This window comes from Tursiops truncatus, chromosome 9 (assembly GCF_011762595.2).
Source record: "Tursiops truncatus isolate mTurTru1 chromosome 9, mTurTru1.mat.Y, whole genome shotgun sequence".
Taxonomy (NCBI): domain Eukaryota; kingdom Metazoa; phylum Chordata; class Mammalia; order Artiodactyla; family Delphinidae; genus Tursiops; species Tursiops truncatus.
The window spans coordinates 33,149,608-33,164,947 of record NC_047042.1 but is presented as its reverse complement, the minus strand read 5'-3'; the positions used below and the strand labels follow the sequence as shown (position 1 = coordinate 33,164,947).

The 15,340-nt window shown below is 35.5% G+C and overlaps 1 protein-coding gene across 2 annotated transcripts in view; it reads left to right on the top strand.

The window, feature by feature from the left end:
* ITGB8 (integrin subunit beta 8) overlaps positions 1 to 15,340 on the top strand; it is a 95,725-nt gene that overhangs the window by 32,473 nt on the left and 47,912 nt on the right. The window contains exons 2-3 of one of the 2 annotated variants that reach the window (XM_019928395.3): positions 3,639 to 3,724; positions 9,660 to 9,831. In XM_019928395.3, coding sequence (XP_019783954.2) covers positions 3,639 to 3,724; positions 9,660 to 9,831 — 258 coding nt within the window. The remainder of the gene's footprint in view (positions 1 to 3,638; positions 3,725 to 9,659; positions 9,832 to 15,340) is intronic. The other variant, XM_073809641.1, reaches the window with a different exon arrangement.

Genomic DNA, 15,340 nt, shown 5'->3' with positions numbered 1-15,340 from the left:
GACTTTGGTTCTGTTTCCTGTGCCTGATTTTCAAAGAAGGAGACCTAAACCACCTCCTCCCTCCCTATATTTTTGTAGGGGCCTTTACGAAACAGTTCCTCAGTCAAAACTTGGAATAAGTAGATAATTACAAGTGATTAAAACACGAATCTATTTCTTTAACTTTTATATCAAATGGTAACACATTAAATGTCGTGTATGCAAGAACTTTCAGTAATCAGGTAATGTATTTTGAAGATATCTGTAACATTTACATGACTATGATATACACCTAGAACAAGGAAACCCTGAAGTTATACTCCAAACTTTATTCTACATATACTCAGTTTGCCTGGTTTTGACTGTTATCAAAGTAGAATACATATCCATTATAACAGTGTTTATTTTGTTTTTTTTTTAAAGGAAGCAATTTTACATAATTATACAAGTTTAATTTAATTAGTATAGTAAATACAATTAGGAAGAGGATGCTGTCTGGAAAAAATGCATTTCTGTGTTTTTTACAAATCATTCTGTCTAGGAGTAACAGGAGGATCTAGAATGATTGATTCTAAATACCACGGACGATAATCTTTATCAGTTTTCGGTTCATTCTTCCAGATAACTATGGACATCCTTTAAATTTTGTTGAAATTTTGTGGTGTAGACTTTAGACCATAAAAACATTAGAAATGTTTCCTAGAACTTTCACTTGATCTGATCACGTGACTTATGGAAAGCTCCCAAGCTAAACGTTGAAATTTCTACGGTCTTTAGGTTATTTTTTTCCTGGTCCATTTTCTTCTTCCTTTCACTTCTGTAGATTAAACACCCTCAAAATAATATTAATAAACATATCATCTAAACAGGATCATTTTTCTTGTAGTTAAATAGACTGAGAAATGTCAGCCTTGGAACCAGGGAAGTATTAACAGAACCAAAGTCTCTGTGTCCCTTGGTCATCATCCTTAGGTGTCTGAAGTTTGAGAACAGAGGTTGGCACTAGAACTTTTAAAAGAAAACAGAAAGCAAAATTCAGAGAGAACAGGGCTTCCCTGGTGGCGCAGTGGTTAAGAATCCGCCTTCCAATGCAGGGGACACGGGTTCAAGCCCTGGTCAGGAAAGTTCCCACATGCCGCGGAGCAACTAATCCCGTGCACCACAACTACTGAGCCTGCGCTCTAGAGCCCACGTGACACAACTACTGAGCCCGCGTGCCACAACTACTGAAGCCCATGTGCTTAGAGCCCGTGCTCCACAACAAGAGAAACAGCTGCAATGAGAAGCCCGTGCACTGCAACGAAGAGTAGCCCCCGCTCAACGCAACTAAAGAAAGCGCACACGCAGCAACGAAGACCCAACACAGCTGAAAATCAATTAATTAATTAATTTAAAAAAAAGATTCAGAGAGAACAGATTTTTGCTTATAAATTCATTATTTACTACATGTGCTATAGACGTAGGAGCCTGACTTGAACTTGAACCAGGTTAACTTAAGACAGAGTCAGACAACCATTTGAAACAAAGACCAAAGTCATAGAATATGCAGCTTCCCTTCTAGGAGACTGCTGTCTTTTGCCACAGCAAAAGTCCTACCTATTCAGTGAAAGGCTTGCTCAACTTTGATCTGAAATAGACTTAATTCCATTTTCCAGCTGGGTCAAGCTTAAGAGTTGGTAAAGGTCAAGTTAGGTCTGCAAATGTGCTTGACTTCTAGACCTAAACTGATTTGCTTTCTGAGAACGAAACTAAAAAGGTCACTCCTCTTCTGAATACTTTAGGAATAAGCAGGTTTTACAGTTTTGGAGGATAAGCCAGATGGAAGATTTTTAGGTTATGGAGTCTTCATAGTTGGTGACCACACTGTAGTAAAGAGAGCCCAAACCTTAGTTTTTTTAGTCCTTGGAATTCTAGGCCAGTGAAGAAAATTCTAGCCCAGTGCAGTGCATCTAGATCAGGGAAGATGTTTTGGATGGTGTATTTTAAAAGCTGATGTAAAGCCAAGGACAAAGGATGAAGGGGACAGAAGAGATGGATAATAGAACAATGAGATGTTAAGGAAAAATGCTTTTAGCTTAACTCATTGGTACCTGGGGAAATACAGGGAAGAGTGCTCACTACCACCCCAGTTATTTCAGTTTTCAAAATACATTTTGGTCTAGAATTGCACATACTTCCCAATAGCCCAATGCACCTCTCTGCTATGTTTACTTCTCTGTATTCCTCTCTCTCTCTTCACTGCCAACACCCATCCCATGCCACCTCCAGGTCAGAACCGTTTTAAGCCTGTCTTCAAGAATGTTGGGGCAAGTTGAGAGAGAAGGAAAAGAGAAACCAATTAGATGGGGATAGCTAGAGATTTTGTAGACTCTATCCCCTTTCAAACTCTGATGTACATGTGTGATTGGGCACACACACAGTCTTCTTTCATGCCTATTACATTTTTTAAAAAGAGATGAACACAAATGAGAAGAAACAAAATGAGAGGGCAAAGAGACATACTGGGTATCACTGCCTCTGGGGAGCCATCTGTAAACATGCCCTCTTCTCTGACCCCTGCCCTTCCCTCTAAGTAGAGTGAGAAGATCCTCACCATATTCCCATAGTGCATTGGTGATATTTTGTTATGCTTATCACCCTGTATTTTATTGTTTTCTTATACAGTTTTCACCTCACCTGGACTGTGAACTACTTAAAGCCAGGATGTCTATGTTATTTACTGTGTGCGTGTGAGATGGGTAGAATGCTGTGATTTCCCATGTCCTTGGGACATTTCATTGTAAAGGATGGAGTATGGGAAGCATGTGATTGTTCCACTAAAACCTCATGATAAAATAATTTATGACTCTCTCTTTATTATATTTTTTGTGTTTAAGTCTGTAATATGAGCCTCTTTTTAATGATCTAAGTAGTAGCTAGAAGGATAAAGGTAAATAGTATCCAGGCACAACTATGTTATTAACACATAACAGACAAGTGTGGGTAGCTATGGAAAAGTGAATTGGTCATAATCTTAAAGTGGTCCAGTCAGAGAAACTAAATTAGGTTAACTAAAACAACCCATTCATTTTAACCACTTTACTTCTAAAATACTGAATCATTGCCATTTTGTCTGGTTCTGATATCCTTCATGCCAAAATAATCAATATTAATGCAGTCAGAATTACCAAGCGAACTACTGTGTATGTCCATCAAGAATGTTTCTCAGAAACTTCATTCACTGTGACTCAATATGGATTTACATGTTGAGATTGAGGTCTGTATATGATTATTTTTACAGAAAAATTCTAGATCCAAAAACACCTCATTGGTTCAGATAATATGAACTACAGTGAAACTTTAGCACACTAAAATATTTGGAGGATCCTCTGCCATTGCAACAGAGTTTCAAACGAAACCCCAAAACCTAAAGTCATATTTTTATCACCTTCTTTTCCCTAATTTTATAAAACCAGATGATAGCTATCCAGAAAATACGGTACATATTAATTGCAGTGATCAGGTTAACAATTCCCAAAGAAATTATATATTTTTGATGTCGTATACTTAAAACTATGGGTCAGCTTATGTCAGTTTTCAAAATACATTTTGGTCTAGAATTGCACATACTTCCCAATATCAGAGTAAACCGTAATGCCTCATTTTATCCTCCATTACAGAAGACAATAGATGTGCATCTTCGAATGCAGTGTCCTGCACCAAGTGCCTTGCGCTGGGTCCGGAATGTGGATGGTGTGCTCAAGAGGTGTGCCTTTTTCTTTCTTTCCTTTTTTGCTCTTTTCTCTTCTCCTTAAAGTTGACCTTCTTTCTAGCATGATTTCACTGACCTAATATTCTGTGCCTTGAAGATGCATCAGGAAAAAGAAAGATACTGCTGAGCATCAGGAAAATTTTCTTTGGTTTCATGCTTGGAAACAGCATATCTGGCTGAATATAAGTATAACCTTTTTATTAGGAAAATTATGGTAATTTTGAAATGAAGTGCAAACCATTTTATGTTTTCCATCTGTTCTATAGAGAGAATTGGCAAACACGGATAGTAACTTTTGATAGGTCAGTAGGCTTTGTGCGAAATTCTTGCTGCAGCTTGGGGCATTAGGTTATATATCCAAGTTGGATCGTTGTCTTGTGCTTGCTTATTAAAGAAAAGCAAGCTAATTTATTGTTCCATCTCATTTGTTTTTATTTGAAATACTTGGAGATAAGTGATTTGCTCCATTTCATAACACTGTACATCAGTTCACTGGCTACTTATGCAAAATGGGATGCTTTTCTTTGACATGCGACCCTATTCATGCAATATTGTGTACATTAAATTCTGTTACATGGAGAATAACCAGAAAATGTTTATTCTTCAAAATTTATGTTTTTATAGTCAAATAAAGAGAAACATGTCCTAATAACAAACTTTATAGTAAAACGATTATAATGTGTTCCTTCCTTCTTGGCTCTAAACTTGTATTGAGTTTTTTCTTTTGTTGGTAATATTCAATCAAAACTACCTTATATAATAAGTTTCAATGAGGAAGCCAACTGCTAATTTGGTTTTTTTTTATGAGATTACCTAGGTAACTTTACAATTATTTATGTAGTTCCTGAGAATTGAAACAAACAGACTTTTAATGGCCTTTTGCTTGACATGAAGAGAAATCTCTAGCTTTTGCAGCCTCTGATTTAGATGAAAAAACTGTATCTACCATTAGCTTTCCAATCTCTCCTGTTATTACTTGTCCTTTTATACATCCCCCAAGAGGAAACAGAAATATGAAAAGTAGCAAAGGATGATGGACATTACTTTCTTCTATGCAACAAGTCAGGAAAAAGGCAGGGGAGGGGATCATGAAACAGTAGCCATGTCTTCCGGAAGTAAGCAGCCCTCCTACTGACAGCCCAAAGGCTTCCTGGACGTACTCTGGGCTTTATCGGTCAGAAAATCAGATGTCACTCAAAACTAGGCAGTGCTTTGCCAGAACCCATGGAGCCAGGCAATGTCATAGAGAGGACAATTCCACAGTTTCCAGGACCAATCTCATTCCCTCCTATGATCCAAATGACCAGACAGAATTCACTCTTTTCTCTGAGCCTCCCTTTCCGCATCTCTATAACCTTGAGTTTGAAGTTTACTTCCAGTTTTTCCTTGTCAGGTATGTTTTACATTTGTTGATATGTTGATATTTCATGACCCTCACCCAACACTCCGTTTTAGACCTCTACTGCATGACCAAGGAAGATCATTAGAGTTGTGAAGACTGTGCCAACTTAACTTCAGCTCCTGAGAACTTTAGTGACTATAGTTTAGAGGGATTTTCAAAAGATGGTTCAGAAACCCAGTTACCAGCTAAATGCAACACGCCAGCCATATAGAATGTCAGTTTCCAGAGAGCACCCTTCTCCATCTCACACCTCTACTGGCATGAAAAGTCTGGAGAGTCACAGTTATGGGAGGAGCAATGTCAGTCCTGCCATGGAGGAGGGATTTTGTGTATTCAGAGGAATGGGTGGTCAAATGGAAGGAGGTAAGCCAAGGAGGAAACGTAGGGTGGCTTCCAGAGGTGTCTGCTGTTGGTCCAATCCTCAGAAGGGGATCTCAGAAAACATCCAGAAATGACTTGGCTGTTCATATCCCGAAATATTCTTCTATGTGGTACAGGGTAGTCTAATTTATGTGTTGACAAAGCAGGCTCTGAAATGCGATCAACTTGGATTCAAATCCCAGTGCCATCCATTTCCAACTATGTAAACTTGGCCATGTTAACCTACCCACTCTGAGCCTCAGTTTTCCCTAGCTCTAAAATGGAAATAATAACTGTAACTATGACACACCGTTGTAAAGTTTAAATGAAACTGTATGTGGAAGGCATTTAGCACACAGGCATTGCTTAAGTTACTATAAGAACTATGGTGAGACTCTAGAGCAATTCATTCAGACTTAGGAAACTAAGAAAATTGCCTGTGTTAAGAATACAACGTCAGGGGAAGCAACCCATGTTAGCCCTCAGTCACTGGCCATATCATTAACAGAAGGAGCTGTCCACTCCCTACATGCTGACCTGACACCACTGAAAGGAAAAATGCAATGGTTAATTTTGAAAGATTGCCCACCATTTAGTCACATATGCAACTGCTGGTTTTATTTCTCAGCGAGCAAGAGAAGAGGGACAAGAAAGAAAGAGGCATTTTTTTCTCTGTTCATGATTAGAAAAGATAAACATGACCAACTTAAGCCTGGTTTGTATAATTCTCAAAGCTGGTCAAAAGTAAAAGTTCACTAGAAAATTTACACAGAGTATAATCAATTTGTCTGCATTTTTGTGTGGCATGTCAATCTGCCATTCTGTATATTTTGACTTCTCTTTCTCTCCATGCTACATAAAAGGAACTGGAAAATATTTAGGATAGACAAAATTGTATCAATATTACCTAGTTCAATGCCTCATATTCATTTTAACATATGTGAAAGACTGGACATAACATATGTGAAAAAAAAGATGACTTAACGTATGTGAAAGTTTTGAAGACTTCTCCTCTTCTGCCTGATATGTCAGATACAGGTTGTGATTACATAGTCAGAAGTTTACAGGGCAGCCTTGGAGCATAATTAAACCAAAATACAATACAAAGGGCATTCACTGTCAAAAAGGAAGATGAAGGAATTCTTTCATTTCTGTACAGATTGCCATGCTTGGAGGTTAGAAAGACTCAGAAACGAGTAGGAGAAAAACCTTTTCCTATTTATATCTCCAGACTATTACATTAAATGGATGAAAGTAACAATTGATGAGAAGCCAACCAGGGTAACTTTCTAACCTGGGCTTTTCATTCTCAAATAGGTTTTAGACAGCTGGAGTATAAGTTTGCTTGAGTATTTCTTGTAGAAAAAGTAAAATATAAGAATTAGAAGACATTAAAATGACACAAAACACCAAAAGTTAAAAGGGTGTGGTTTCAAATTCTTTTCTTTTATACGGAGTGGAAAGTAGGCCACAGTGGGTAGGGGCAGCATTCCATTCTTTATTTTGATGCCACGATCTTTTCTTCCCTTTTCAAACCTAATTGTCAAATTGGCAATGTTTTTCTAACTTAGTTTTTACAGTAGAGTAAAAACAGCCATGCTGATTCAGACACTGCAAAACAAATGATATTTTTTTGCCTACTTCAGCAAAATGATTTGACATTTAAAGGTCAAATGGCATAGATTGATGTATAGTTGCAGTGAATTAACCACCTTCCCCTCTTTTTCATTCTGTATATATAAATCACAAAATTTCCAGCTGAAAAGAAAAATCAGAGTTATTTGTACTTTATTTCCTTTCCTGATTTGAAGGCTTGCAGTTTTTACTTAAATTAATTAAATTAAAGCGCATGTGGCCCTTGGTCTGTGGCCTTCATGGGAGGCATGAATGAGCATACATGTACCAAGCCTTATGCGCCCTCAGTATTCCCCAGGCTCTGGGACAGCTGAGATCCCCCATCCAGCCCCTTATATCTAGCAGTACATGCCACCTTTCTCTGAGGAGCTCCAAGTTGTTTAAAAACTAAATCTCACATTCAGAACCTCTAAGTTTTAACAACAGATAGGATAAACTTGGAAATGAGAAATTAAGGCTTTAAACATTTTAAACTTCAGCAAGCAAGGTCAACAGCAAGGCAAATCGAATTCTTCTATTCCCATGAAGTCATTCACCAATGACACCTGGAGATCTTGACTGAAAAGAACCTATTCTCTCTTGTCTTTTTTTAAAACAAATTTATTTATTTATTTATTTATTTTTTGGCTGTGTTGGGTCTTTGTTGCTGTGTGTGGGCTTTTCTCTAGTTGTGGCGAGCGGGGGCTGCTCTTCGTTGCAGTGCGCTGCCTTCTCACTGCAGTGGCTTCTCTTGCGGAGCACGGGCTCTAGGCACACGGACTTCAGTAGTTGTGGCACGTGGGCTCAGTAGTTGTGGCTCCCGGGATCTAGAGCGCAGGCTCAGTAGTCGTGGGGCACGGGCTTAGTTGCTCCGCAGCATGTGGGATCTTCCCCGACCAGGGCTCGAACCTGTGTCCCCTGCATTGGCAGGTGGATTCTCAACCACCGTGCCACCAGGGAAGCCCTCTCTTTTGTCTTTTAATTATATTTATATTGCAACTGTGCACCACACTCTAATTCAGGATCAGTACTGTAAAGGGTCACATAGTAAAATTTTTTGTGCCACATACTATCTCTGTTGTACATTGTTCTTCTCCGTTTTTATTGTTTTACAGCATTTAAAAAATGTAACAAGTATTTTTTAGCACTCAAGCCATACAAAAACAAGCCATGAGTTGTGTTTGTCCCACTGTCTCTAGTTTTCCAACCCTTTTTCTAAATTGAGAGAAGAATTAAATTAAAATCTTTGTATGAATGTTTTTATATTGCCTACCACCATCCCATCTAATTCCTCACCAGTGCCAAGGATCTCCTTATTCATAATTAGTGATCTCATAGTCAAGTAATATTAAACGTGAATATAATCTCTTTTCTCCATAACCCTATGACATTCTGTGCTTCCCCTAAATTTAATGCCTATGATAATTACATTTACTTGCTTAATGGCTGAATTCACTGATGGTCTGTTGACTCTGATAACAGGGACTCTATCTGTCGTGTTCCAGTCTGTATCCTCAGCACCTAACAAACTACTGTCCCTGAGTAAGTATTCAGTCAACATTCTTCGATTGAATGAGTAATTAATCAGAAACCCAGTTCTCTGAATCGGTTAAACTAGATGAGGAATGACTGAATGCCAGATCAAAATAGCCACATCCAGGAAGATCACTAAGCAAATATCCCAAATAATTCAGGCCAACATTATATATAATAAACTATATTTCTATACTTTTCAATACATTTCCTGTTCTTAGGAAAAAACCTGAATGGTTACATTCAAAAATAAAAATATCAAATCTTTCTCAGTCAAGATAAATTATATTTTAAGCTTGCTCCATTAATTCCAAGTTTAATGGATGGCTATTGGATTACCATCAACTAACCAGTGCTGAATGGTAATGAAAGTTCAAGATTCTGTTCAAAATCAGGAGACTTTGAGCTGCACTTTTATATCTCCCAGTCTCATTATGAGCATCTTCCTTGGTTTACTGAATTACAGGCTGTTACGTGTATAAGAAGTCGGGGAATTTTTAGTCTAAGAAATATAGATTTCCAATTCATTCTTTTATGAATTTTCAGTACCTAATTAGGCATGTGATTTCTAAGGACTTGCTCTCACATTCCAAACATAATAGTATATAGTAAACATACCAGTTGGGTTCTTTGAGAACTGAAGCTTACATGTGGAACCACACTGAATGGTCTATTTTGGCTAAATTTTCTTTTGGAGCAGTATTTCCAAAATAAAATATTTAGAAGGAATTAAGTTGGTATAATTTTAAAGTGATCAGTTAACAATATTTAAAGTACTTAGTTTAAATCTCCTTTTTAATATTCATTTTCTTCTTTCAAAATAACATTTAGAAATTAAAGCTTTATTTAAGACAAATTTGCCAGTATTCTTATTGGAAACATGCAGCTATTCTTAACAGTTGTATAATTTGTACAATATTGGAAGATGGCTTCTTTGCAGTGTTCGTTATGTGGTTTTCTTTGGTTATAACTGAGATGATATGCACTAAAAACATCAGTGATTTTCCTTCTTTTAAACAGGATTTCATTTCAGGTGGATCAAAGAATGAACGTTGTGATATTGTTTCCAATTTAATAAACAAAGGCTGCTCAATTGATTTGATAGAATACCCATCTGTGCATGTAACACCAAGTGAAAATGAAATCAATACCCAGGTGACACCAGGAGAAGTGCTGATTCAGCTACGTCAAGGTATGGTTATTTTCAAATAAATCAATGATGATTCTTCATTTGAAATTATATCTAGCTTTATTTGCTCATATTTAACATTTTATGGCAGGCAGTATTGCTACAGTAGAAATAAGAGTGGGCTCAGAATCAAGAAATCAGAATTCTAGTCTTTCTTATGCCTATAGCTAGCTGTGTGGCCTCGGACACTCTGCAAACCTGACCACACTATATTATAATTATGTGTTTCCAAACTTGATCACATTGTACTGTAATTGTGTTCCTATGCCACTGCCAGCTCTGGAAGAAAGAGAACATGTTTTATTCCACTCTGTTTCTCCAATGCCTAACAGAGTGCTGGCATGTAGTAAGCACTCCATAAGTGTTTGCTGAATTTGTTAGTTGATTAATTAGTAAGAGATGTGAATTAAGCTAAGTCTTAGAGCCTGTGTGATAAGCTTGTAACAGAAAACTATAATTCATAATTATCATAATTAACTTGAGCTGATTTGGCCCCTGAGAGTAACGTACGCTTTTCCTCCAATACTTCTCTTATACTTGTCCTTCCACACCACTGTATTGCACATGTAGCAGGCCACTGGAAATTATTCATTTTCTCCAGTGCCAGAGAATCCCAATGAACTAACTACATATGGCAAGATAAGTTCAGGTACAAAGATATGCATCACTCAACTAGATACATTTAGTTTTAAGTGGTATGCGATTGCCTTCAAGCCATCATTATTTCATTTTGGGTGGTATTGTCCTGTCATTAAACTTTTGAATAACCATTATCAACATATGACCTCCCAATTCCAAAGCTGAGCTATTTTTCCCAGACTCTTGGATTACCAAAATAACGAAATCCATTTCTTTCTTGGCCCTAGGCATATTCCCAGCTTCCAATTAAAACTGTGCACTTCACCATATCCAACAATTATACAGCCCAGTATGGACATAAATGAGTGACAGCTGGAAAGGGGTACACAAAAATTAAAGTAACTAGGTTGGTAAGATTATGACACTTGCCACCTTCTATTGCTGCCATAGCAAAATACCACATACTATGTGCCTTAAACAACAGAAATTTATTTTCTCACAGTTCTAGGAGCTAGGAAGTCTAAGATCAAGGTGCTGGCAGATTCGGTTTCTGGGGAGGGAGAGAGAATGACAGACAGACAGAAAAGGAGCTCTCTGTTGTCTATATATAAGGGCACTGAACCCACCATGAGGACCCCACCCTCAGGACCTCATCTATATCTAGTCATCTCCCAAAGGCTCCATCTCCAAACACCATCACATTGTGAGTCAGGGCTTCAACATAGAAATTTGGCTGGGGGCGGGCAGGGAGGGGGCAAAATTCAATCCATAATTCTTGATATATAAAATAATGTTTTCAAAAGCTATGAAATATTTTTAGAAATTAATTATATTTTATACAAGAAAACTGAACTCCAAAAAGTGAAACTGTTTTTATAGGCCAACATCTCTGAACACCTCGCAATAAAATTTAAAATCAATACAAGAGGATAAACAAATATTAAATAATAGAGAAACAAAGAAAAGATTTTCCTAAATAAGTTCTATCTCCAAGAATAAATCAAAACTCTAGTCATAGACTATTTGATAAAAACAATAATAACAACACACATCATAACATAATGGTATGTGTTCAAAGTTGCTCTCAGGATAATTCAAAACTTTAAATGCTTTTATTATTAAAGAAGAATGAAGCATGCAGATAAAGGTATAGAAACAACAAAAACAAAATAACCATAAGGAAAACAGAGGAAGAAATTCATAAGTTAAGAAAAAAAACAAAATGGAATGCAAAATAGAAATAAAAAAGTAAAACGAACGTATAAATCCAAAATCTGGTTATTTGTAAAGCCCAATGAAATAGACAAATTGTTGGCAAAGCTAATTAAGAAAAAAGGACAAAAAGCAAATGACCTGATTATACAGACCATAACCAGAGAAACAAATATTGGGTAAAAAAAAACTTTAAGAAAATATTAAAAATGGTAAAATGCATTAAATGTGGTAAAATATATAAATCGTAATAATAAAGATAATTTTCTAGGAAAATATACATGACTAAAATTGACTCAAGAAGAGGGAAACCCCTAAGAAACCTAATAAAGATATAAGAAGTTAAGAAAATTATAAAAGAAACTCCCCCTAAAAACATTAGGTCTAAAGGATTTCATGGGGAGAAATGATTTCATGTTCCCCTAAACATTTAAAGAACACATTATCCCTATGCTACATGAACTCTTCCATGGTTTTAGAGAAGGCTTAGAAGCTACTCAATTTTTACAAGCTTATCATAACTCTAGTATCAAATCCCTAATAACATTTTAAGAAATCAAATTAAACTGCATGTGATAATAAGAGCAATGTCACCATACAAGTAGATCTAACCTAGGGTAGTTGATTGTCTTAAAATTAATGTATTTTTATCATCTTAGTTTGCCAAAAGAAGAAAAATATATATTGTTATCTCAATAGATGCCAAAAATCATACAAAAAAAATTTAGTATCCATTCCTGCCCAAACCAAAATTGAAGACTACTTTTTTAATATGTATTAAAATCCTTCTGAAAGTTTTACATAAAAGCAATCAGACAAGAAAACCAAGTATGTGTTATCAACATTTTGAAAAGATAAAGCAAAATTATCATTATATTTCTACCTGGAAATCCAGGCAAATCAACGAAAACTATTAAAATTAAAAATAAAAGGCCATGGCAGGAAATTTTTTAAATATTCAAAAATCAATGAATTTCTTATATAGTATTAAATATAACTTAAAAAGGGATCATTTCAAAGCAGCAACCTAAAATGTAAACTGCCTAGTGATAAACTTTCTAAAAAATATGTAGAGTCTATTGTGCTACGTAAAAGACAGTATGAATAGATGCAGAAGAATTTTATGTTCCTGAATAGGGAAACAATATTATAAAAATAACAGTTTTCTATAAATATATTCTAGTAATGTAACAAAATCTAAGTGAATCAATAAATGTAAGACAGTCCCAATCAAATTTAAATGCAGTTTGTTTAAACAAATCTTCAGTGATACTCATTATACATGTATCTATCTATATCTGTCTATCTCTCCATATATGTAACAACATATTTATTTAGGATACATTCCTAGGAATAGATTTACTAGGTCATGTGTATTACCAGATTATTCACAAGAAAAATTCATGTCCAGTTAGGCTTTCAAGAGTCAACCTCACCCATTCTCATTCTTTTTAATCTCTTCAATTTGTTAAGTGTAACTAGTCTATTAGCTGTTTTCTTTTGTCTTTTTCCTATTACTAGAAAGCTTGAATATTTTTCTTAAGCTTATTAATTATCTTTATCTCTCCACTTTGTGTGTGATTTGCCCCTCCATATAAATTTGCTTATTTTTCTCACTGAATATTAATTTTCAACAGCTTACAGATGAGGCTTATCATATATTATTTACCTCTAAAAAATGACTAATAGCCTTAAAAAATGTCTTGCTCTTTTTTAAATACTTGAGATTTGAAAATTACAAGGTGCATTTTTTTATACTGGTATGTTACTTTTAAATTTATACACTTAAATGAATTTAGTCTGTTCTCTTCTGTAGACATAATGGTGGCTGAATCCTCCTGAGACTATAAATTAACAGTTCAAAAGTTGGGAAGTTATTTCAGTGCTGTAGATAAGCAATGGCAGTAATGGTAACAAGGCAGGAGAAAAATGGCCAGACTTGAGAGATAATCCGGAGGTTTCATCCCTAGGGACTGGTGATTGATGAGTATGGGAACACCTGGGCTCTGGCTCGAGCATCTAGGTGAGGTGGAGAAGGCTGCTCTTTGTGGAGGGGGTGAGTCTGAGTTCAAACAGACATCTTGAATTAAGGTAGTGACTTACCCATTAGGTGTTCTGGGGAGAGACAGAGTTGGAGATAGAGAAGCTGGAGATGTCAACATGAGGTAGTAAGTGAAGGTAGTATGAATGAGATCATGGGAGTAGGAGAATCAAAACACAAATGCTTAATGTCTATGTCAATCATTATAGGGTTTGATTTTAGTCAATTCCCCAATCCTCATGAATTTCTGTGTGGAAATAGTTACTAACTGTCTAACGTGTATGTTATCTTTCCAACATAGCTATGACAGAACTATATTTTTATAATCTGCATATATAGCAAATAATTATTAAAATAGATTTAATAAGTTCATCTAAAAGTGCATCGTGGCATCAAAGACATGCCAGCTTTGGGGCATAATATATAAAGCTGTATTTTACCAACTCCAGATATACAGGAACCTCATTCCTTACAATGTAAAGTCCTTTGCACCCTAATATATATATAAGAGTTGAGGGTCTGGTATAATGAATACCTAAGTGTAAAATACATTTATTCCCTAATATTAATTTTGATTTATTAGATTTATTTATAGATAACCACTTTATTCTTACCTGATAAAAATTCATGACCTTCAATGTAGCATTTATTAAGGATTTTAAAAAGTTTTTATTTTTAAAAATAAAAATATTTCCACTATATCATATACTAAGTTTTTAAAGGAATGTTAGGGCTATATAAAATATGTATATAATATATATAATTGAATATTTTAAATGAGATTTTAAAAAGATATTTACTTTTTACTTCTTAAACTATACTTTTTAAAATTTTTACCTATCAATTTTATGGAAAAATAATAACAGAAATAGGTGACTAATCCTAGTTTATGTCCCCTAAGAACAGTGAAATGAAATGAAATCTTTAGGAAGATAGGTGAGAGAAGATAATTCTCGATTTCTGTTTCAGAAGTAATATAATGTATATGACAAGGATGAGTATAATTTGTACTTCACTAATTGAAGAAAAGGTTTCAAACTTGATTCATTTTAATATTTTAAAGAAAAAAAGTTCTTTAGTGTAGCTTAATTTAAAATGTAAGATTTTTCAGGTATTCTTCTTGAATTCAAAACTTTTTTCAAAAAACCTAAAACTATAGAGTCATGCATTTTTCCTCCTCAACACCTGGCACATATCCCCCATTTTATCCCACACAGAAATCCAGAAATGTGCTGGAGTCTGTACCTTGCTGTTTCAAACTAGTCTAATTCTTGGGCCTTCTCCTTCCCCTGCTCAAGGATAATGAATAGAAATTGGCAGCTCTTTCCTCCTGCTACAGTTCTCCATATTTTCTTACGGTTTTTCACTTTCATCTTATGCAGAATATTTCTTAGTTATCTTTTCTTAATATCCAGTCATGTTTGTTGTAGCCAGCTCTTCAGAGATGCTCACGCCATTATTTGAGTGATTTAAAACTCATTCGAACAACTTTATTTTTTTGGTCTATTCAAACCAATATTGGCAATAGTTCTAAGTAGGTCTCAACTTTCCTCCAAGTCCTCTTTCTTATTCTATGTCACAGACTCTTTTCTTGCCTTTAAAGTTAATCAAAGGAATAGGACTTGAGCCTTTAGAATCTCAAATTATGAGGATGAAGCTTTCCTGGAGATAATGTAAGTG